The sequence below is a fragment of the Castor canadensis genome, chromosome 13 (assembly GCF_047511655.1).
Source record: "Castor canadensis chromosome 13, mCasCan1.hap1v2, whole genome shotgun sequence".
Classification (NCBI taxonomy): Eukaryota; Metazoa; Chordata; class Mammalia; order Rodentia; family Castoridae; genus Castor; species Castor canadensis.
Window position 1 is genome coordinate 38351020 of NC_133398.1, and position 23427 is coordinate 38374446.

The 23427-nt window shown below is 41.4% G+C and overlaps 1 protein-coding gene across 1 annotated transcript; it reads right to left on the minus strand.

Moving 5' to 3' along the window:
* Positions 1 to 4366: 4366 nt before the first annotated feature.
* On the minus strand, positions 4367 to 8414 carry Spata31g1 (SPATA31 subfamily G member 1). The gene is given in 4 exon segments (XM_074051550.1): positions 4367 to 4760; positions 4762 to 6649; positions 7112 to 7799; positions 8196 to 8414. Coding segments are annotated over 4 exon segments (3189 nt in total).
* Between the last annotated feature and the right edge of the window lie 15013 nt (positions 8415 to 23427).

Sequence of the window (23427 nt, forward strand, 5' to 3'; positions counted from 1 at the left end):
TTTCTGAATAGTAGGATACCTCTTCCTGTAGGTTAAGTGCTTTGGCTCTAGAATGATATTTGTACCAAGAATATGGCATCAAATAGATCATAGAGAACCAACAGTATGCCACAGAGGCAGAGACAAAGGTGGAACTGGAAACAACATTTTAAGGTATATTTGGGTCCAAGGTATTGATCTTATAACAGATTGCTCTGAAAGACCGTGGGCACACAGTGCCCATGAAGAACGCAGGTCAGCCAATTATTAAATCAGTTGAACTGTTGCAGATGTTTAAGTGGTTTGTTACTCTTTCTCAGTCCTATAATCTCTGAGACCTTTATGAATTACATTCTCTTGAGACCATAGCAGGGGAGGGAAAATACTTAAGTTCCACCTTTGGCCAGCAGGTGGTGAGTTTTGAATTTAGACCCTGTAGACAGACAGATTTGGGCTAAATAAAGCTATGGAACAGAAACTGACAGGAAGCAGAGGAATAACATGTACCTTCTGATCAGCTATGTTTTTCAACCAAAGGTACAGGCTAGAAATAATGTAGAGTTGGGAGTTTGGACTTTATTATATCATCTTACTAAAGCCACACTGTCATCAACGCATACACAGTGTAAATGGGGCTGCAAGCAAGGGAAACCATGCCAAGGTAAGACAATCTGGGAAGGCCCTGGAGGTAGTATGAGAAGGGCCTTGAAGGTGGGAGACTACTGTAGGAGAAGTAGAGGAGAGCAGTTTGAAAAACACAGGGCATGTTTAGTCAGCATAAGGTTAGACTAGTAAGGGAGTACTAAAATTTGAAAAGGTCAGAAACCATGTTGTAAAGGACCTTCAGGTACCAGAAATGAACATTCTAAAGGTGTGGGGAATTTAGGCATGGAAGTGACATTGTCAGATTTCTTTGGTATTCACTTTTGGGCTGGGGATGTATGTCATAGATTGCCTACATAGCATATATAAGGCTCTGGGTTTGATCCCAGGTTGCAAGAGAAGACCAGTTCTCTTTTTTTGCCTTTTTTTCTTTTTTTTAGTGTGGCAAAAATTTCACCCAGTAAATTTCCAAGTGTCTAAAATATCAGTCTTGTGTACATTGTTGTGCCTAGTTCTCTTGGTGGTGGGGTTTGAGACAGGGTCTGGCCATGTAGTCCAGGCTAGTCTCAACCTATGATCCTTGGGCTTGGGGGGCCTGGCTCAAGTGGTAGAGTGCCTGCCTGGCAAGCATGTGAGGACCTGAGTTCAACCCTCCAGTAACACCAAAAAAACCCCAAAATAATCCTGTGATCCTCTTGCTTTAGCCTCTCCAGTGCTGGGATAATGGGTGTGTTCTACTGTGTAATAGCTTCATGATTCACCTTTTTTGGGGCTGTAATTGGGTTTGAATTCAGGGTTTTGTGCTTGCTGTGCAGGCACATTACCACTTGAGCCATGCTTCCAGTCTTTTTGCTCTGACTGTTTTGGAGATAGGGTCTTGCTTTTTGCCTAGGCCAACCTGGACCACCATTCTGTTTTATGCTTCCCACTGTGACTGGAATGACAGGCTTCCACCATCAGGCCCAATTTTTTTCTGTTCAGATAGAGGGGTCTTGTGAACTCCCTCCCTAGGCTGGCTTTGAACTGCATTTCCCAAGTAGCTAGGATTATAGGCGTGAGCCAGTGGTGCCTGGCTCACAGTTTACTTTTAAAATAATCTTTTATTTTCAGAGGCAGTAATGTGCACTATAGATATTTAGAAAAATATAAGCAAGTTTAAAACTAACTTTTTTTTTTTTGCAACAGCATCTTGCTGTGTAGCTCAGACTGGCCTCAAATTCACAGTCCTCTTGCCTCTACTCCCAAGTGCTGGTATTATAGGTGTATGCCACCATACCTGGCAAAAAATATTTCCAGTATCCAGAGATCACCATCATAAAAGTATATATTTTTCTGTTTTCTTTTTTCTATAAAAGTATATATTTTTCTGGATCTTACTATATATAAGTGTGTATACATGTGTTTTGTTTTTTCTTCATGTGTTAAGGAGTGAACCCAGGGCCTTGTGTGTGCTAAGTACCTGCTCGATTACTGAGCTATACTCCCAGTCCCACAAGTGGTATTTAAAAACCAAGTTGAGCCAGGTGCCAGTGGCTCACACCTGTAATTCTAACTAATTGGGAGGCTGAGATCCAGGAGTATTGTGGTTCGAGACCAGTGCACCAGTGCCACAGGTTTCATCCCAAGCTGTGCAGGAAGCTGAGATCAGAAGGATCATAGTTCCAGGCCAGCCTAGGCAAAAAGTTGGGTATGAGGGTGCAGTACACCTGTCTTTCCAGTGACAGTAGGGAGCTTAAAATAGGATTGTGGTCCAGGCCAGCCTAAGCCTGGGCAAAAAACAAGACCCTGTCTTCAAAATAATCAGACCAAAAAGGGTTGGAGGCGTGACTCAAGCAGTAGAGCACCTGTCTAATAAGGGCTGAGTCCCGAGTTCAAACTCCAATACAGCAAAAAGAAAAATTTAAATCATAGACTTTATAACTTTTTAGTTAGTAAACTCCACTTTTCCCTTTCTCTAAATTTTCTTGAGTTCAAGAACCAGTCATACCATTTCAGTTTCCCAGTGGCTCAAATTACTTCATTCACAACTATTTTGACCAAACCAGTATCCAATCTAGTACCACAAGTTGCATCTGTATGTTCCTTTCCTAAAAAAGTTTTTCAATGTTGGGGATCAAATTCAGGGCTTTGTGCATACTAGGAAAGTACTTTTATCACTGCACTATATCCCCAGGTCCCTTTGTTGTTTTGAGCAGGACCTTGCTGTAAAGCCCAGGTTGGTCTCAAATTACAGTCCTCCTGTCTTGGTCTCCCAAATGCTGGGACTATAGGTGTGTACCACCACTCTCAGCTATGACACTTATTTGTCGAGATTGAGTTGAACTCCAGAGAACATAGCCATGTGGAATAGGAATAGGGTAATTTGGTGAGAAATGACTCAGAAAGTGATGGTAGAGATGGAGAGGTCAGGATGGAATTGAAAAACAATTGGATTAAATTGGAGAGGGGGATAAAGGAGAAGTTAGAGATGAAATTAAGGTTACCTATACACTTTAAGACAGGAATAGTCTGGGCACCTATGGCTCATGCCTATAATTGTAGCTACTAAGGAGGTAGAGATCAGAAGGATCTTGGTTCAAAGTCAGCCCAGGCAAATAGTTTGTGAGACCATGTCTTGAAAAAAAACCCACCACAAAAGAAAGGGGCTGGTGGAGTGACTCAGGTGTAGGCCCTGAGTTCAAACCCAAGTGACTCAGGTGTAGGCCCTGAGTTCAAACCCAAGTAACCACAAAAAAGACCAGAATAGTAAGGTCTGGGAATATAGTTAAGTGCTTGCTTACTGCTCAAGGTACTGAGCTTGATCCCCAGCACTGTAAAGAAAAAAAAAAAAAAAAGAATGTATGTCCTGGTTTATCTGGGTGGTGGTCCAGTGTAATCATAAGCATCTTTAAAAGTGGAAGAGGGAGACAAGAATCCACAGTGATGCAATTGTGAGAGGGGACTTGCCTTGTCTTTATTAGCTTTGACGGTGGAGGAAGGGGGTCAGTAGGCAAGGAATGTGGATAGCCTCTAAGGACTGGAAAAAGGGTGAATACTACTCTAAGCCTGCAAAAAGAAGTGTTCCTCTGTTAACCCCTTGATTTTAACATTGTGAGACATGTCAGACTTCTGACAAATTTGTATTATTTTGTGGTAATAGCAGCTAAAAACTGATTCAGTATCCAACAGTGCAGTAGGAAGATGGGTAAAGGCTATGAATAAGCAATTATAGAAGAAATCCTGGCAGTTAACCATGTGAAAAGGCATTTGTTTTTGCAACCTTGGAATGGATGAAATGACCTGGGGAGAAAAGAGCAGAACTTGAGAAGAAATGGTCAGAAAGATAATGTGGATCAAGTGGATTAAGAAGGGGACTGTCTCCAGTACCAAGAACAGCTGTCTAGACCCAGACTAGTACTTGTGTGAATGGATGTGTTTTTCTGTTCACTTGGTATAAAGTCTACCTCTCAAGGGCAGGCATCATTAGAATGTGCTCCCCTGGCCCTACAGCCTCACCTTGAAGAGCAGGGATGTGTGGACTCCAGATGTAATAATCTAAAAGTCTGGAAAAGAGTTGATGCAGAATGCTGACCTCTCTACCTCTGGGACCTGGTCCTGAGAGCATATGGTCAGAGCAGAAGCCAATAAGGAATTGACATCCTAGTACCCTAGACTCCAAAGAAGACATGAGTGGGATTTGTCTAGTTCAGCTATTTTATTAGGATTTTTTTTTTTTCTCCTTGTTTCCTCTCCTCTACTTGGTTTGGCTCAGGTCATGGGGTACTAGTGCCAGTACTACCAACCTTTACTGACTGGTTTTGGTGGGCATGGGTCCATGGATACCCAGAAATTTGTCTAACACTCTTTGGAAACTCCTGGTACAGGTAACCTGGGGTGTAGAGGATGGGTGATGCTTCTCTATGTGAGTCCAAGGATTGTGCTTACAGAGGTGAGGGTTCTGGATATCATCACCTACCACCCCTATCCATTGCAGATCCTGGGAACCCACAGCACTGGGGAGAAACTGCTGAGGAATAGCAGTGTGGCAAGAAATCTGACTCTTGTGCTGAGACTTTTGGGAAAATCTGTTTACAGGGGTCACTGCTGGCCTCCAGGCAGGGTGGCTCTTCTCAGTGACTATGAATGAACCCAATCTTGAATCCCTTCCTCCACATTTTCCTGCTTTGGGTTTTCTTGGATTCACTCTTTTGGGCTGAAGATAGGGCTGAAGCCTTGTCCTGTCTTTTGCCTGAGGCCATAACCCCTGTGTTCGAGGGGTCTTCTAGGCCTGGACAGTTCTTATCAGCCTCCACGTAAACACAAGGCCCCTTGAATGGGGCTTGGGCCACCATTTTCCCTTTCATTCTCTCCTTTTTCTGAGACTCTTGTTTTACCCTGCCAGAAGCTCGTAGCTGAGATTGGAAAAAGGAGTGTGAGTGATGACAATGAGGGGCCTGGACAGGCTGAGGTACTGTGCTCTGGATTTTGGGGGGATGACAGCTTGAAGAGTGGGGGTGCAGATAGAGAGGATGAGTCTGCTGTTGGGGACAAGATGAGAGTTCTGAAGAGTCTGGAGTTATGGAGTTCAGGGCAGGGGAGCTGCAAAATGGTCGAATTGGGCCATGGGATCTGAAAGGGCTCTGCTGCAATTTCTTTAGCCTGAGTTCCAATTCTCTACTCCATTGCCAGGTGTGGATCCCAGGGTGGGTGAGCGCCTCTGGGATGGCCTTACCCTGGGAGAATATGGCCTCTGCTTTAGCTTCTGAGAATCTCTCTCCCTTCTGTAGGCCAGGCTGGGTAGGCTCAATCTTCAGGTCTTTAGTTAGGGTAGGGGATGAGGATACTGGATGCAAGTTATTCACCACTAGAGAGGTGTGACCCTGGGGGAGCTCGCTCTCTTGTACATTTCTACACACAAACTCAAGGTGTTCAGTGTGTGACTCTAGTGGAGGAGCAGAGGAGGAGCTGGGGGCAGGTTGTTCAGTGGCCCAACAATTCTTTCTGTGCTCCACTGCTTCTCCCACTAGCTTACAGTTGCACTGGTCTCCAAAAGGCTCACTTATATGAGACTTTGAAACAGAGTTTGGGGGTGGACTGGGGCCCCAAACTGGGGACACAGGAACACAACAGTTTTCTTTCTCTTCCATGTTCCCACCAATATGCTCAGAGTCAGACAGGGAGGTATCTCCAAGAAGTAAGCTGCAAGCTGGAAGCTCAGAGGCCCAGGAGTTCTTTCTACTTTGCATGTCCCCACACCTAGCTTTAGAATCAAACAGGACAGCCATGGGGCTAACTCTGAGGGGTTCTAGTATAAGAGCTGTGGATGGGCTAAAAGCCAGAGATGAGGGCTCAGAAGCCCAGGAATTCCTGGAATGCTCAGTATCCTTTAGTTTTGCTTCTGATCTAGGAAAGCCATCCATAGTATTGATTCCTTGTGGTTCTGTAAAGGGGGCTAAAGGTGTTCTATGGGCAGAGTCTGTGGATTCAGATACCCAGAGGTTCTCTCTCTGCCCCTTGGTCTCCCACAAAGCTTTGGATTCTGACAGGATTTCCTGGGGGCCCATTACAAGAGGCTCCAGCAGAGGTGCCGAGGGAAGGATGGAAGATGAAACTGGGTCTACAGAGACCAAAAGATTTTCTCTACTCTGTGTGACCTTCCATGGCGTTTCAGATCCTGTTGGGACACATGCAGGGCTGGTTTCATAGAGCCCTGTGTTGAGGTCCAAGGCTTGGGGTTCAAAGGCCTGGTGATTTCCTGAGTTTTCTCTGCATTCCCACTGAGGCTCATATCCATATGGATCTTCTAGGGGATTCTTTTCCTGGAGTTCTGGCTGGGAGTCTAGTGTAAGACAGAGGGCTGACATGGGAGACTTAGCTTTCTGTGGGTTCTCTCTGTAAATCATGGCTCCCCAGAAGTCTTTGGGTGCAGAAAGTCTTCCTCTAGGGCTAACTTCTTGGGTTTCTGACAGAGAAACTGGGGGTTGGCAGGAGGCTGTTTTTAGGGGCCCAGAAGCTTGGAGGCTCTTGTTATATCCTATGGTTCCCCACTGAACTTCATATCTAGGTGGAACTCCTGGAGAGTTAGTTCCTTGAGGTTCTATCATGGCTACTGTGGGTTGGCAAGGGGCCAGAATTAGAGGCTCAGAGATCTGAGGGTTCTCTTTTAGCTCTCTGGTTTCCTGGATGGCCTTAGATCCAGACATACCTCCTATAGGGTTGACTCTCTGGAGTTCTGGCAGGGGGCCTAAGGTTGAGTTAGGAACTAGCATTGCTGCCTCAGAAGCTTTCAGGTGCTCATTTTGTCCTATGGTCCTCTGTGGGGCTTCACACCTAACTAGGACCCCCAAAGGAGTAGAGGGATACTGCAGAGAGGCAGAAGGTGACTCTAGATTGTGTTTATGGAGGCTGGGGTCCCCTGGAATTTCCCACCAGGCTTCAGACAAGGATAAAAGCTTGGAGGGTCTTATTCTTTGGAGTTCAGGCTGTGAATGCAGGGCTTGATCCTTGCAGACCCAACGACCCTCTGTCTGATTTGTAAGCCACTGTGCACATGCTTTAGCATCAGATAGGACTCTCCCATGGTGCACAAGCAAGGGCTTAAGATGGAAAGATAGTGATGAGATAGAAGGGGAAGATGGAGATGGAACTAGCTGAGGACTGGGAGCCATTTCTTCCAGATCTTCGATGGTATGGGCTTCATGGGTAGGAAACCGGCTTGGGGAACGATAATGGGGAAGCGGCAGGTTGTACTTAGGGAGGAAGGCACACTTATTGAATAAGACAGAAGGGTAAACAGACAACTTCAGAGGAGAGGAGCCATCTGAACTCAGGAAGATAGTCTCCAAGGACTCACTGTGCAGAAAGGGGAGACCCCAGAAGAGCTGGCTTTTTTTTTGCTGCAGGTGGCTGCTTGATGTTATTTTGTTCCTCACAGGTAGATTAGTCAGGATCTGGAAGGTAGGGAAGGATCTAAAAGAGCTTGAGGACTGTGTGAGTATTTCTATGGCCTTGGAGAGGCCCTCAGAACCACAAGATGGCTGGGGTGGGGCTTTGGTGCCTTGCTCTCCAACGGAAGCTTCTTTAATAGGAGAACTTGATTTCAGTGGGTCCAGAGATGACAACTCTTCTTCCCCCTCTTCTTTTTCTTCTTCCTCCTCCTCCTCTTCCTCTTCCTCTACCTCTAATTTCTGTTTCCACAAGCAATCAAGGAAGGCCAAATGATACAGAAGTGGCAGACCCTGAGAAGGAGAATGATAGTATTAGGTATGATGACTTTTCAGAGACATAAGGCATGTCATGAATTCCCTAGACTGTACTCTTCATCCAGAGTGAACAGTTAATTCATTTGGCTTCACAGCTGTGGTTAGCAATCACTTACCGAGACCTTCATCAAATACTAATGTTCATAACCCAGTCCTCATTTGGAGATTGGATTTCCTCACATAACCCTTCATCTAGGGCCAGTGATCACTCATCTGACTTCAAATTTCTTGTCAGTGGACACTCACTGAGCCTCAAATCTAGGGCTTGTAGTCACCCATTTGGGGCTACATCCATACTATTGATTCCTCACCTAACTTCACATGTAGTGTCAACAGTCTTCAGCTACACATCCATGGTCAGAGATCACCCACCTTGCCTTGAATCATATCTCCAGAGCACCAAGGCTGAAGTTGTTGCCACCATCTTCGGATCTGCCAAACCATGAACAAAAATAGTATCACCAGATTCCCTGGACTCTGGAGACAGGTGCTGCTTCCACAGTGTCTGCAAGCCAGAGCATAGGTCAGCTGGCCCCAGAGAAACCCTATATCTCCCTCAACCCCAAGTAGGTCCTCCAGCAGCCATTCCATTTTCCTCAACCTAGTGGCAGTTTACACTGAGGTCATCACTGCATCATAGAAAAAGAACTCCCATCCCCCACATGGGCCCAAGCCTAACAGTCTACTCTCTGAATTGAGGGGCAAAAAGTTGCCTTTATGAGACAACTTGTATTTCATGTAGTGAAATCCTGGTGATCCTTTTTGTCTGAATTGCTAAGGTCAGACCTATGCTTCAGGCATTATGATTTAAGGGCATGGATTCTACCTTATTCAAACCTTATTTCTGCCACTTCCTAACTATGAAACTTAAGTCAAACAACTTAATCTTTCAGTGCCTCAATTGAGTACCTCTCATCTATAAAATGGGGATGATATTATTAACAGCCGGTTGTGGTGGTTCATGCCAGCTACTTGGGAGGTGGAGGCAGAAGAATCTTAAATTCAGTCTAGCCTGGCCAAAAGTAGGTAAGTCCTGTCTCAAAAACAAAAACAAAAGGACTAGGGACATAGCTCAAGTGGTAAAGTACTTTCCTAGTAAGCAGGAGGCCCTGGGTTCAATCTCTAGTACTAAAATATATATATATATATATATATATATATATATATATATATATATATATATATATATATATATATATATATAATATTTTATTAAAAATATAGTTTTTTGATGGGACTGGTGTTTGAACTCAAGTTTTCATGTTTGCAAAACAGGTGCTCTACCTCCTGACCCATGCTTCCAGTTACCCCCAAAATATTAGTAACCACAGACTGTTTTGAAGATTAAATGAATAAATATATGTGCTTAGAATAATACCTGATACATAGTGTATGCTGTGTCAAAGTCATATTTCTTTTATAAAAATTTATATTTTATTTTTGAATTAGCATACACTGATAATATGGGATTTTATTGTGATAATTCCATACATGTGTAGAGTGTACTTTGAATAAATTCACTCCCTCCATTATATTCTCATTTCCCTTCCCTCCTCCTCCTCTGTAAAACAGTGTTTGGTGGGTTTTATTATGCTGTGTTTGATCCTCTGTACCCCTCAGTATCCTTTCCTTCTCCCCCCTCCCATTCTTACTCCTTCCTAGACAGTCCTCTTTTAGCATTCATGTCCCAGTATCATCATCGTCGTCGTCATCATCATCATCATTTTAAGTCTGGTTTCCAAAAATGAACAAGAATATTTGACTTTCTGAGCTTGGCTTATCTCAACCTGACCAGTTTCATCTGTTTTTCTACAAATGACATAATTTCATTTTTCGTTATGGCTGAGTAATATTCCATGGCATGTGTGTATACCCTATTTTCTTTACCCATTCATCCATTGTTGGGCATGGTTGATTCCACAGTTTGGCTATTGTGAACAGAATTGCAATAAACATGGGTATGCAGGTATCTCCCTTGTATACTGATTTACACTCCTTTGGATATAGCACAAGAGTGCTATGGTGGGGTCATAATGTAAGTATTTTTAGTTTTTTGAAGAACCTCCATACTGATTTCCATAATGGTTGTACTAGTTTACATTCCTACCAACAGTAGATGAGGGTTCCTTCCCCACCCCACCCTCACCAGCATTTGTTGTAGTTTGTTTCTTGATGATTGCCAGTTTGACTGAGGTGATATGGAATCTTAGTGTAGTTTTGATTTGCATTTCCTTTATGGCTAAGGATATTGAATAATTCTTCATGTATTTATTAGCCATGTGTATTTCTTCTGAGAACTCTGTTCAAATTGTTTGCCCATTTATTAATTATTAATTGGATTATTTTGTTTAATTTTTGAGCTCTTACATATTAATTCTTTATCCTTTGAATAGCTGGTAAAGACATTCTCCCACTCTGTGGGTTGTCTCGATTCTGATATGCAGTCCCATGTATCCATTCTTGCTCTTATTTCCTGGGCAATTGGAGTTCCTCTATTTAGAAAGTAATTACTTATGCCCATATTTTCCAGTAGTAGTTTCACATAGATCTTGATATGTAGCCCAGGGTGGCTTTGAGCTTTTTTTTTTTTTTGTAGTACTGAGGTTTGAACTCAGATCCACTAGTCCCAACCCTGGACTTGAACTTTTGATCCTCTGTCTCAGCTCCTGAATGTTGGGAAAATTTTTACTTTTGGTTCCTGATTACGAGCTTCATTTCATCTTTTTTTATGCTGTGCCAGCCATAGTGTCTTATTTGACTTTAGTTTGCCTGAGATATTTTTGAGAAGAATTCATCTTAAAGGTAACAAACCAAATGTGCTTGACCATTCCCCTTCATTTTCTCCTCTTTCCCCTAAAACTACCACTCTGTTCTATGTCAACCCTTCCTTTCAGGGCCAAACTTCAATTTCTGTTTTCCCAATACAATTCAATGCCTCCCAACAGAAGCCAGTTTATTTTGAGAGTACCAAGCTGAAAGGAAGAGACTTGAGTTCTCTAGCTCTGTTATCGATTGGTTACATGATCTTGAGAAATGAGAAGTTTCTATTTGGTACCATGAGTTGGACTAGATTCATTTATTCATTCATTCAACATATATTTATTGAGTACCTATTATGGATCATATATTGTGCTTAATCTTAAGATGATAGAAGAGTCTCTTCACTAAAGTAGGTCCCATGTCAGTTGCAATGGTGGAAGGGAGGATGGGGAAGAAATAAGTAATAGATAATGAAAATAAAGATATGTATGTACAGGATAGTATTGGGGCAACAAAAGATATCTGCCAGTCTAGGGAAGGGGTTTGTTTTTGAGGTTGTTTCCCAGAAGGAATGAGCAATGCTTGGGTGGCGGAACCAAGAAAATGCAGATGTAGAATAAGAGAATGAGAGAAGGGCAATCCACAAAGTAGGAACAGCCTGTGTAAAAGTGTTAGAACAGAGAAAATATATCTCATTATAAAAAATTAAAGGCATTTCTATATTATTGGACGGGGTTGGAGAAATGATAGATATATCTGGAAAGACAGGATCACAAAGAATACCAGGTTAGGAAATTGGAAATTTATCCAAAAGTCATGGGAAACCATTGAAAAGTTTTAAATAGAGAAGTAACAAGATCAAGTTTGTATCTTGAAAACAACACTTTAGGTGTAGTGAGAGCAAAGAGACTGAAAGTAAGAGATTAGTTAGGGAACTCTTGCTTTAGTTGAAGCAAAAAATGAGACCTGAACCAACTAGTGATGGTTGGAATTGAGACTAATGGATTTGGGTGGTATTAGAGTGATATAACTGCTTACACTTGGTTACCAAGGAGATAGGTTGGAGGAAAGAAGAAGTTAGAATGACTCCAGAGTTTTTGTTTGTTTGTTTGGCAGTTCTGGGGTTTGTACTTAGGACCTTGCATTTGCTAGTCAGGCATTCTACCACTTGAGCTCCCAGCCTGACTCCAGGTTTTTGACTTGGGAAACTGGTGCACTTCATTGAGATAGGGTACACAGTCTTGCAAACTAATTTAGGGTGCTCATAGGGTGACAGGATTCATTCTGTACATCTTTTTTGTGGTACTGGGGTTTGAACTCAAGGCCTTGTACTTGCTAGGTAAGTACTCTACCACTTGAGCCACACCCCCCAGCCCAATTTGATACACATGTATTTGAGGTTCCTATGATATTTCAAGTGAGGCAGGCAACAAATACATAGATCTGAAACTTGAGAGAGCGGTCAGTTGGGAAGGTGAAAATTTGACAGCTAACAGCATATATGTAGCAGCTGAGATCACAGAAAGATGTAAAGGTGACCTACTGATATGTAACATTTGGCCAGACAATGTAACTAGTACTCTTATTTTTAAAAACTCAAAGGAGTCCTGGCTTAATGGTACACTTCTATAATCTCATCACTGGGGTGGCTGAGGCAGGAGGATCATGAGTTTGAAACCAGCTGGGGGAGACCCTCTTGTCAGAAACAAAACAAAGGCTGTAGGCATGGCTCACGTGGTAGAGTGCCTGCTAGCAAGCAGAAGCCCTGAGTTTAAGCACCAGTACCACCAACAAAACAAAACACCAACTTGAACAAATAGCTAGCATTGTAAACCAATAGAGTATACATAATAATATTTCTAATTTAAAATCTGGCAACATTGGATTTGCATTCGCATAAGATACATTTGGAGCTAAATAGCATTTACTTCTTTTGGAATTGACCCATATTCTCCAGTTCACTGCAGTTCTCACCATCTTCTTAAAGTTAATGCCAAGACTAAGAGCTAGTTGCTGTTTATTCTTGTGCCTATGATTTTATTTTCTTACATTTATCCATGTTTACTCATTTGTATTAACTGCCCGTTATTTGAGCCTCTATATCAAGAAGGTAAATTGGTTAAATCTTGTATATAGGAAGGAAAGAAGGAAAGGAAGAGGAGAAGGGGGAAAAGAAAGGAAGGATAGCAGTGGGTCCAGAGATTTCAGAAGAAATGAGACAATGGGTCCTGTGAGTAGCAAGGACTGTATAGAAAGTACTCTGTGAGGCAGCAAGACTTCTGATGGGAGAGCTGATTTAAAGGCTGGGGGACTAAACATCTAGCATGAAGTCTTGGGAACTGCAGCAAAAGATGCTAATGTGCATACTTGGCAGAGATGCTTGTAGAATCACCTGCTTTTGAATGGACTGTATATACAGGTCACTGTATACAGGTTTATACAATGGGCACCCTAGGGGCAACCATGACAGACCAGAGGAGCTTTCCTATTTTGTTTTTGATTCTTTGTCTGTTGTTTTTTTTAGTTTGTTTTGTTTGGGGCAGTACTGGAGTTTGAACTAGCTAGGCAGGCACTCTACCACTTGAGCAACTCCATCAGCCCAGTTTTTTCTTGGGTTTTTTGAGATAGGGTCTTGCAAAGTATTTGTCAGAGCTGGCTTCAAATAGCAATCCTCCTGATCTCTGCCTCCCAAGTAGCTAGGATTTCAGGTGTGAGCCCCTGGCGCCTGACTTGTTTTTGTTTTTTTAAGAAAGTCTTACTGTGTCACTCAGGCTGGCCTTGAATTTGCTATGATGTAGCACAGACTGACCTTGAACTCATGATCTTCCTGCCTCAGCCTCCTCAGTGCTGTGATTACAGCTACGCACTACCACACATGGCTTGCTTGCTTCCTTCCTTCCCTTCCTTTTCCCCTCCCTCCCTTCCTTTCTTTTTTTTTTTCAACAGTGTACACCTCACTAAAGAGGGAAGAAGACCATAATAATGATTTATGTTAATTGTCTTCCAACTCTGGTGAATTGGAGGTTTTGAGCCAGATTTAATTTAATTTAGAAAAATTAAGTAATGTGATATTTCCTGATCCTCAGAGATATGGAACAAATTTATACTCTTTACGTTTATTATCTCATTTAATAGTTTTTGGCTTAAACACCAAACTTTCATGTGTCATGATTCTAGAGGTTGGCAAGTTCAAATCAAGGTGCTGGCCCATTCTGTTTCTGGTAAGGGCCCTCTTCCTGATTTGCAGATGAATATCTTCTTGCTGTATTCTATCATATCCCATTTAATATTTATAACTCTTTAAAGTAGGCATTGTCTCCTTTCACATAAGGGACAGAGAAGTCTATATATGTGTGTATATATAATATATATCCATCCTCTTGCATTGTGAGAAATCACTTGGATGTAAGTGACAGAAAATAGAATCCAACTGACATAAAAAAAATGGGAATGTATTAACTCATAACAGCACAATTCAGGAGTAGAGCTGGCTTTAGACAGTAGGGCTGATTCAGGAACTTGGTATCATCAGGATTCAGTTGCCATTTCTTAGCTCTCTGTCATTCTGCTGCAAGACAGTAGGTCCAAGTGAAGGTGAAAATCTGTCACTCTGACAATGGTCCCTGCAAAAGTTTTATTGTGCCTTAAGGGCTCCAATCTGTCACATGTCCCTTTCTGACCTACTCCCTGAACTATTCACAGTGGAATGGAAACCTTCTGACAGGCCTGAGCCACATATACACCCTTGGAATAAGGATGTGGGAGAAGGCTACTCTACCTACACATGGACTAAGACTGATAAAAAATACTATTTTCACAAAGTTGTATCAATGCTGGTATAAAAACAAAATAAAACATGGCCATGACAGCCCCATTTCACTTCCCCTGATGTTTCCTGGAAAGCTATACCACTATCCTTTAGTATCAGAAACATAAGTTAGAAGTGTGAATGCAGATCCTCTAAGGTCAAGAAAGGGGCTGACGTGGATCAGGGAAGGGATCTTGTTTGTTTTGAGACAGGTTCTCATAATGTAGTACAGGCTGGCCTTAGACTCCTGATACTTCCAGGAGGGAATATTAAAAAGGAAGAATGTATGGGAGACTCAAGCATCCCTATGGTTATATCATTCATTGACTTGTAGACTGTCAGTTCTGCAGTCCTATACCTCTATTCCAATCCAGACTTGGCCTCATCTTAAGCTTCATAATCAGGGAACCACTCTGCCTTCTGAAATAATAGAGTCCCACTCTCTGATTTCATTCTCCATTTTGCCTTCAAAGTGACAATTCTTCAATCTTGTCAGGATCTTCAGTCCATTGATCTTCCCACTTTCTCCCTGTCCATGAGTCTGCCCTTTGCTCATTTCTTCCCTTTCCCTGGTAGGCTTCATGGTCCTAGCTTCAACATCCTAAATACTTTCCAACCCATTTTCCTTTCATCATTTCTACCTGGTAAAACTCAACTCTTTGCCATACCTGCCCTCTAGGAAGCAGCTCAGGTCTATTGGATAAAATCACATATATGAGTAAATATGTTGGTGCCACCATAAACTTATGTCTACAATTATAGTGGTCAGCTCTACCAACACTTGAATTAAGTTTATTAGGGGCCTAGTATGTACCACACAAAGCTTCTTGCTAGTGGAGCTTATTTCATTAGTTCCTTACTAAACTCATCCTCCTTAGTAACTCATGCCCCTCAAAATCATTTCAAACCTTCTTTACTTTCCTCAACTTCTTTTCCTCCAACCCCAGCAGATGTGCCAGACCACCACTTCTCAGAAGAATCAGAGCTATCAGATGAGGACTTTTCATCATCAAAAACCATTGCATATCATCTCCTTCCTTTCTGCTACATGAAGAGGTGTCCCTTTGGGAGACCTTCTTTGACTCTCCCATGCTAAAGTGCCTTTATCTCCACCCCCTCCCCAGCATTTTTCATATTAAGTTGTAACTTGTTTCACAGTTATGTGCCTTTCCTGAGTGCAGGGAACTTGTCACCCTATTCATTGTTCTAACCTCAGCAATGGATACTTAAGGTTCAAGTGCCCAATGTGAATGAAATTGGCAGGGTTTTGCTCCAGGGCGACTGCAGATGTTCTCCTCAGGCTTCTTAGTGGTGGCCTCATAGAAGAACATCTTGTTGGTGAGTCCTTTAAACACAAGCTGGGCATTTAAGCTCACAGCCATCATTTCGATGGGGCTTTCTGGACATCTGAGAAGCCTTCCTTCTACAGGACTCCCCCCATTGTTGGGCATGGTCTCTGGGCTGGCTGCCCCTGGGACTGGACTTAGAGCTTTCTTTTTGCCCAGGATGGCTTCAAACTTTCAATCCTCCTGTCTCTGCCTTCCAAGTATCTGGGATTACAGGCATGAACCACAACACCTGGCTTCTCCTTCCCATTCTTACTGACACCAGAAACAGACTGTATTTATTGTTAGTTCATGTTGCTAGCATGTAGATTTTTCTGCTCATCTCTTTAACAGAAAATGTAGCCCTTTTGGGTATCTGGCTTTATTTGCAATTGTTAGATTCAGCTCCTCTACATTGTCAAGTTTAAATACCACCCCTTGGTGGTGCTGATAAGTGACAAAGCTTTGGATTTCTAGGTTGGATATACTTTTAGGGCAACTTTGGTATCTGTGTTTCCATTTAATTTCAGCTGTAGGATTTCTTCCTCTTCCCCTTACTCCCTCTTTCCCTACTTTTCTCCTTTATTGTCTGCTTTTTTTTTTTTTTTTGGTCTGTATGTACTGGGGCTTGAACTTAAGGCTTTCACCTTGAGCCACTCCACCAGTCCTATTTTTGTGAAGGGTTTTTCGCGATAGGGTCTTTCAAACTATTTGCCTGGGCTGGCTTCGAACCTTGATCATCCTGATCTCTGCCTCCTGAGTAGCTAGGATTACAGGCATGAGCCATCAGTGCCTGGCTGCCTTTTTCTTTTGTTATCAAGAGCCTTCTTTCTTGTGGCTATTTTTTTTCATATTGTTAACCTCCATATTTTCAAATAATATGCTTTTATCCAATATTTCTTTTTTTTGGTGCTGGAGATTGAACCCAAGACCTCACACATGCGAGGCAAGCACTCTACCACTGAGCTATAAATCCAGCCCATATATATACACATGTATATATTTACTTATTTTTATGGTACAAGGATTTGAACTCAGGGTTTTGAGCTTGCTAGGCAGGCACATTACCACTTGAGCCATGGCTCCAGCTTGTAGTACCAGCTTGTAGTACCTTTTATTCTTATGCTCCTCAATCACTTATTTTCTCTTTACATTGATTTTAATGGAGTTTGGGTGTGGGGGGGAGGTAAAACCAAATATGTAAGATGATAAACCATCATGTTTAACTGGAAATCCAAACACTTAATTTTAACTAACAAATTTGATAAGTTTCCTTTCAATAGTAATTTCAATGTGTAACTAATATAAACAAATTGCTAATGAGACTTTTTTTTGGTGGTACTGGGGTTTGAACTCAGGGTCTCATGCTTGCTAGACAGGTGCTCTACCACTTGTACCACTCCACCAGCCCATTTTTGTGTTAGGTATTTTTGGGAGAGTCTCGTGAACTGTTTGCTCAGGCTGGCTTCGAACTTCAGTCCTCCTGATCACTGCCTCCTGAGTAACTAGAATTATAGGCATGAGCCACTGGCACCTGGATAATGAGACATATTTATATACTTTCTGGTACTGTCTTCCAAAACCGGTGTGTATTTTACACTTAGAACATGTCTCAATTCAAACTTACCACATTTCAAAAGCATGCAATTGACTAGAGGTTATGGTATATGACAACATATTACCCATTCAGCAGTCACCTTCTCTTTTCAGGTATGTTTGGGTCAAGTGTTTCCTTTGTTCTTCAGTTCATCTGGAAAACAATGCTGAAATGAGAGTCTAATCTCTGTACTCAGAGTATATAGTCCTATTGGACAGACATATGTACCTGTTGATCTAAGATTCTTTGCCCTTTTCAGTAAAGGACTACTGACTAAATTAATTCCTTCCTTCCTTCCTTCCTTCCTCCCTCCCTCCCTCCCTCTCTTCCCCCCCTCCCTTCTTTCCTTCCTACTCTTTGGGGATCAAACTCAGGGCCTGCAAATGTTATGCAAGTGCTCTACCACTGAGGGTATATCCTTAATCCTTGTTTTTTTCTAGTCACTGAGGTTGGCATTTAACTAGTTATGTAGCCCAGTCTGGTCTGATGATCCTCTTGCTTCTTTTTCTTCAGTACTTGGATTACAGGCACACTCCATCATGTCCAGCTTTTTTTTTAGACAGGTCTTGCTATGCGGCCCTGGAAGAAAGAAGAAAAAAAGCTCATCCATTTCGATAAGAGTTCCAGGAAAGAACACAGAAATTCATTAATTTAATGTAGAAGACCATATATACATATATAATGAATGTGTGCAACATGCCTTAAGAGAAGAGATTGAGAATTGGGTCCCAGCCTCTCATTCTTTTATTTTTTGTAGTACTGGGATTTGAACTCAGGGCCTCATGCTTGTTAGACACTCTACCACTTGAGCTACTCCACCAACCCCTTTTGTGTTGGGTATGGGGATAGGGTCTTTTTGCGGGGAAGGGATTGGCCTTGAACCTCGATCTTCCTGATCTCTGTCTCCTGAGTAGCTAGGATTGCAGGTGCAAGTCACTGGTGCTGGCTCATTTTCTTGTCTTTCAACATCAATACGGAGGGAAGAGGAGCAATGCAGGAGCAATTTACACATAAGGTTCTGTCTATTAAGCTCAGAGCTTTCAAGAGTTAACCTTAATCTCTCCTTTCTATGAGGATGTCAGCTGTTAGAGCCTCTTAGCAAACAAAGCTCTTGGTGAGGAAACTCAAAGAAAGAAATCAGAAACTGGAATCTCAGAGTCCCCCTATCTGGTGGATCGCTGGGAAAGAAGACCAGTAGGTCTTGCCCACTAGGTGGCGGTGTGAGATGCAGTGGAAGGAATATCTGGAGTTTTACTTTTTGAGTCCTGATTTTGAACACATTGTGTAACTTCCCTGAGGCTTAGATTCCTGCTTGAGATAATGTTGGCCTGTATCCCTCACAACCTGATTATGAGGATCATATGGAGTAATGGAAAAGAAAGCGTTTGTAAGTATAAAATGTTAAAACATTAGTTAGTTTATAAATTGTCATTGGTCACTTGACCTCAAAGAGTCTAATCTCCCAGGAGCCTCCTACAAAGGATTCTTTTACTCAGCCTCTTCTATGATCCTTTTGCTCCTATCTTCACCACATGCGACCAGATCAGAAAGGAGCTCATATGACACCAGACCTGCTTGCTTTTAGGGAAAAAAAGGCATTGATTAATCTGGGTTTTTTTGTAACCCTCTTCCTAGCATGGCCTATGTGATTCTAGAGCCCTAGCATACCTGGGATTGACATGGTAAGGAAAACCAATAGGGAATTTGTGAAAGAAGTCCCTGGCATGAGGAATAAAAGAAGTATCACCAATTAGTGATGTGGGGGAATGCTGCTCTTGTTAGGCCTTCTGGGCCTGCTATCCCCATTCTGCTCCTGGCTGCAACTTATACCTCCTGTCTTTTGCAGCCATATGGACAAGAATCTTGGTAAGATCAGCTTGTGGCAAGATTTCTGCTGGGATGATCATGATAAAGCAACGGTAGAGATGACCTTCCGCTGTTTGAGGAGGTTGGGAAAGATGCTGCTTCCTCTGTGTCCCTTTGGGCTTCCACAGCTCCTGTACATGAGCCCTCTTTCTCTCTTTGGCCTCTGCCTTCTCACCAGCCCCTCTGGAAAACCAGCTGTCAGTTTCTTTGGGTGGTCTATTTATCAACCTGTCAGCCTGAGGACTATCTAAAGAGACCCATCTTCCCCACAGCATCCTCTATCTTAGCCTTCTTCATTGTTTCTTCCTGTAATTATACCCAACTTCCCAGTGGGTCCCACTCCCACATTGCTCTTTTCATACTCATTACTGACAGTAGCCTCTGCCTCTCTCTGCCCTAGAGGCCATGTGGCCATTTGCCCATATACTATCACTGGCTTATTTCGCTCATCCATCTACAGCTTTATCTCCTCTACCCTTGGAGCTCTCCTTGTTCTTCAGTTAACCTTCTTTGACTCCACCCCTGACTTTTTCACATTTGCTAATAAAGTCTCTGCTATGAGACCCTCCTCCCCAAAACTCTTCCATTTTTATCGTAAAATAGACTTCTTTCTCTTGGTAACCAGTCTTTTTATTTTCCTTACTACCAGCTACCTTTTGGACACTGAATCCTACTTTATTTATTTATTTTTTTGGTTGAACTAAGGTTTGAATTCAGAACTTCCCACTTGCAAAGCACTTGAGCCACACCTCCAGTCTACTTTGCTGTAGTTATTTTGGAGATGGTATCTCAAGAACTATTTGCCCAAGCTGGCCTCTACTCTTAATCCTCCCTATCTCAGCCTCCTCAGTAGCTAGGATTACAGGTGTGAGTCACTGGTGCCAGACCCTGGATCTTACTTTATTATTTGACTTTTCTACCCCTAACAGTTGCCTTTTCCCTTCATCCTTCAGAACACACTCAGATTCTAGACTAGCCAGATCTCACTTTGTGTCTGAACTGTACACTTTACCTGGACCCCACTGTCTCTCAGAATGTCAACTTCTTACGTTTTAGTTTATTTTTTAAATGTTTGCTTTAAAAAGTCAAGATATAATTCTCATACCATAGAATTCACCCACTTTAAAGTATTTAGTAAGTTTTTTTTTTTTTTTGAGACAGGGTCTCTATGTGTGGCCTAGACTGACCTTAAACGTAAACCTCCTGTCTCAGCATCCCAAGTGCTGGGTTTACAGATACACCACTATCCCAAGCAGTAGTTTTTAATATATTCACAATGTTACAACAATCATCAACACCATCTGATTTCAAAATATTTTCATCATCTCAATGAAAGGTGTACCATTAACACATTTCCTCATTCCTCCCTTCCCCCAACTCTGGCATCCATTATTTTCTGTATTTATAGATTTGCCTGTCTAGATATCTCATTTTGTTAGTTAGCTTTCTTTCCATTACTATAACAAATACCCAATATAATACCTTATAAAAAGAAAGGTTTTTGGGGTTTTATTTGTGATACTGGGGTTTGAACTCAGGACATACACCTTGAACCACACAAGGATTTTTCTAAGATAGGGTCTCATGAACTATTTGCCCAGGCTGCTTTGAACCAGAATCCTCCTGAGTTCTGCCTCCTGAGTAGTTAGGATTACAGGCATGAGCCACCAGTGTCTGGCTGAGAAAAGGTTTATTTTGGTTCACAGTTTTAAAGATTTCAGTCCATGATTGGTTGACCCTGTTACTTTGGGCCTGTGGTGGCATATCATGGTGCGAGCATGTGGAAAACAAAATTGCTTACCGCATAGCCAGGATGGGAAAGAAAGAGGAAGAGAAAGGGGCTGGAGCCTGCTATCCCCTTTGAAGGCATGCTTCCCACTAGAGCTGACTGTGGTGGCATACTCCTGTAATTCAGGAGGCTCAGGCAGGAGAACTATGAGTTCAAATCCAGCCTAGACTACACAATGAGACCCTGTCAAAAAAAAAAAAAAGACCCCACTAGTCCCCACCACTTAAAGGTACCAACACTTCCTGATAGTACCATGAACTGGAGACCAAGCCTTTAACACATGGACTTTTGGAGGGCACTTATCTAAATCGTAGCACTTAAACAAGTGGAATTACACTTGTGTATGTGACCTTTTGTATGTCTAACTTCTTTCATCTAGTATAAGATTTTGAAGGTCTATCCATATTGTAGCATGTATCAATTCTTTATGGCTGACTAATATTAAATTGTATGGATATAACACTTTTTTTTTGAGTTGGGGTCTTACTATGTGCTCCAGAATGACCTTGAACTCAAGATCCTCCTGCTTCAGCCTCCAGAGGGCTGGGATTACAGGCATACACCACCAAGCCAGCATATTTTTAAATCTATTTGTTAATTGATGGACATTTGGTTTGTTTCCACTTTTTGGCTATTATGAATAATCCTATGTCATAAGTATTCCTATAAATTGTTAGGAAATACGTATTTTAATTTATCTTCGGTAGATACCTTGGAATTGGTTTTCTGGTAATATGATATTTTTATGTTTAATTTTTTGAGAAACCCCCAAAACTATTTTCCAAAGCAACTGCACTATTATTTCACATTTTCCCAGCAATGTGTGAGAGTTTCCCATAATGATGAGTGACATTGAGCATTTTCTTATATGTTCTGGTCATTTATATACAGCTATCCCTTGGTATCCATGAAGAATTGATTCCAGAACCCAGTGTGGATAATTCAAGTTCCTTATATAAATGTGATGCTATTTTGCATGTAATCTATACAATTCTTCTAAGTCATCTCTAGATTACTTATAATAACACAATGCAGATGCTGTGTAAATAGTTTTTATACTATATTGTTTAGGGATTATGACAAGAAGAATAGGTCTGTACATATTCATTACAGATGCAGTCTTTTCCCACAAATATTTTCAGCCTATGAATGGTTGAATCCATGAATGTGGAACCCACAGAAATGGAGGGCCAACTGTGTCTTCTTTGGAAAAATGTCTACTTAAGACATATGCCTGTCTTAAAATTGGGTTGATTGTCTTTTGTTGAATACTAAGAGTTCCTTAGTATTCTGGAGATTAAGCCCTTACAGATATACGATTTTCTTCCATTCAGTGAATTATCTTTTCACTCTCTGATAGTGTCATTTGCAGCATAAAAGTTTTTAATTTTGATGAAATCCAATTTATATAATTTTTTTCTTTGGTTGTTTTTCTTTTTGTGTCATAGCTAGGAATCCATTGCCAAATCCAAGGTCATGGAGTTTATCCCCATATTTTTACATTTCCACTAACAGTGTGCAAAAGTTCCCTTTTCTTTGCATCCCTATGAGCACTCATTATCTTTTGTCTTTTTAATGACAGCCGTTTTAACTAGTGTGAGGCAATAGCTTATTGTGGTTTTGATTTGCATTTTCCTAGTGATGAGTAATGTTGAACATTTTTGCATATACCTGTTGGCCCATTTGCATGTCTTGATTTGAGAAATGCCTATTCTTTTAAAAAGTATTATAGTCATCCTAGTAAGGAGTGAATTGGTATTTCATTATGGCTTTTATTTGTCTTTTCCTAACAATGATGTGGAACTTTTTTCATGTGCTTTTTGGTCATTTGTGTATCTTCTTTGGAAAAGTGTCTATTTAAGTGTTTTTCCTATTATTGATTTAGGTAGTTTTTTGTTGCTATTGAGTTGCAGGAGTTGTTTATATATTCTGTGTGTTAAATTCTTATTAGACTTTTGATTTGCAAATATTTTCTCACATTCTGTAAGTTTAGATGTTTGGTCTGTTTTGAGTTAAATTTGAACATGATGAGAGGTAAACACCATTTTAAAAATATTGTCCTTTCTTTATTGAATGGTCTTGGAATCCTTTTATTTATTTGTTTGTTTACTTACTTATTTATTTGTCACTGCTGGGGTTTGAACTCAGGGTCTCGTTCTTATTGGGCAGGTGCTTTACCAGGTGGGCAAGTTACTCCCAGTCTTTTTTACTTTAGTTATTTTTTGAATAGTGTCTTTTAAATAAGATAGGAGAAAAAGTACAAATAAAATATATTTACCTATTTGTTCTGTCTTTTATTTTTATCTTGATAATTACCTTTATTAGTGCTCTTTATTTTTTCATGTAGATTTGAGTTACTATCTAGCTTCCTAGTTTCCTTTATGTCGGCCTATAGGACTTCCTTTTAGTATTTTTATAGGACAGATTTGCTAGTGATAGGTTCTTTGTTTTTGTTTATC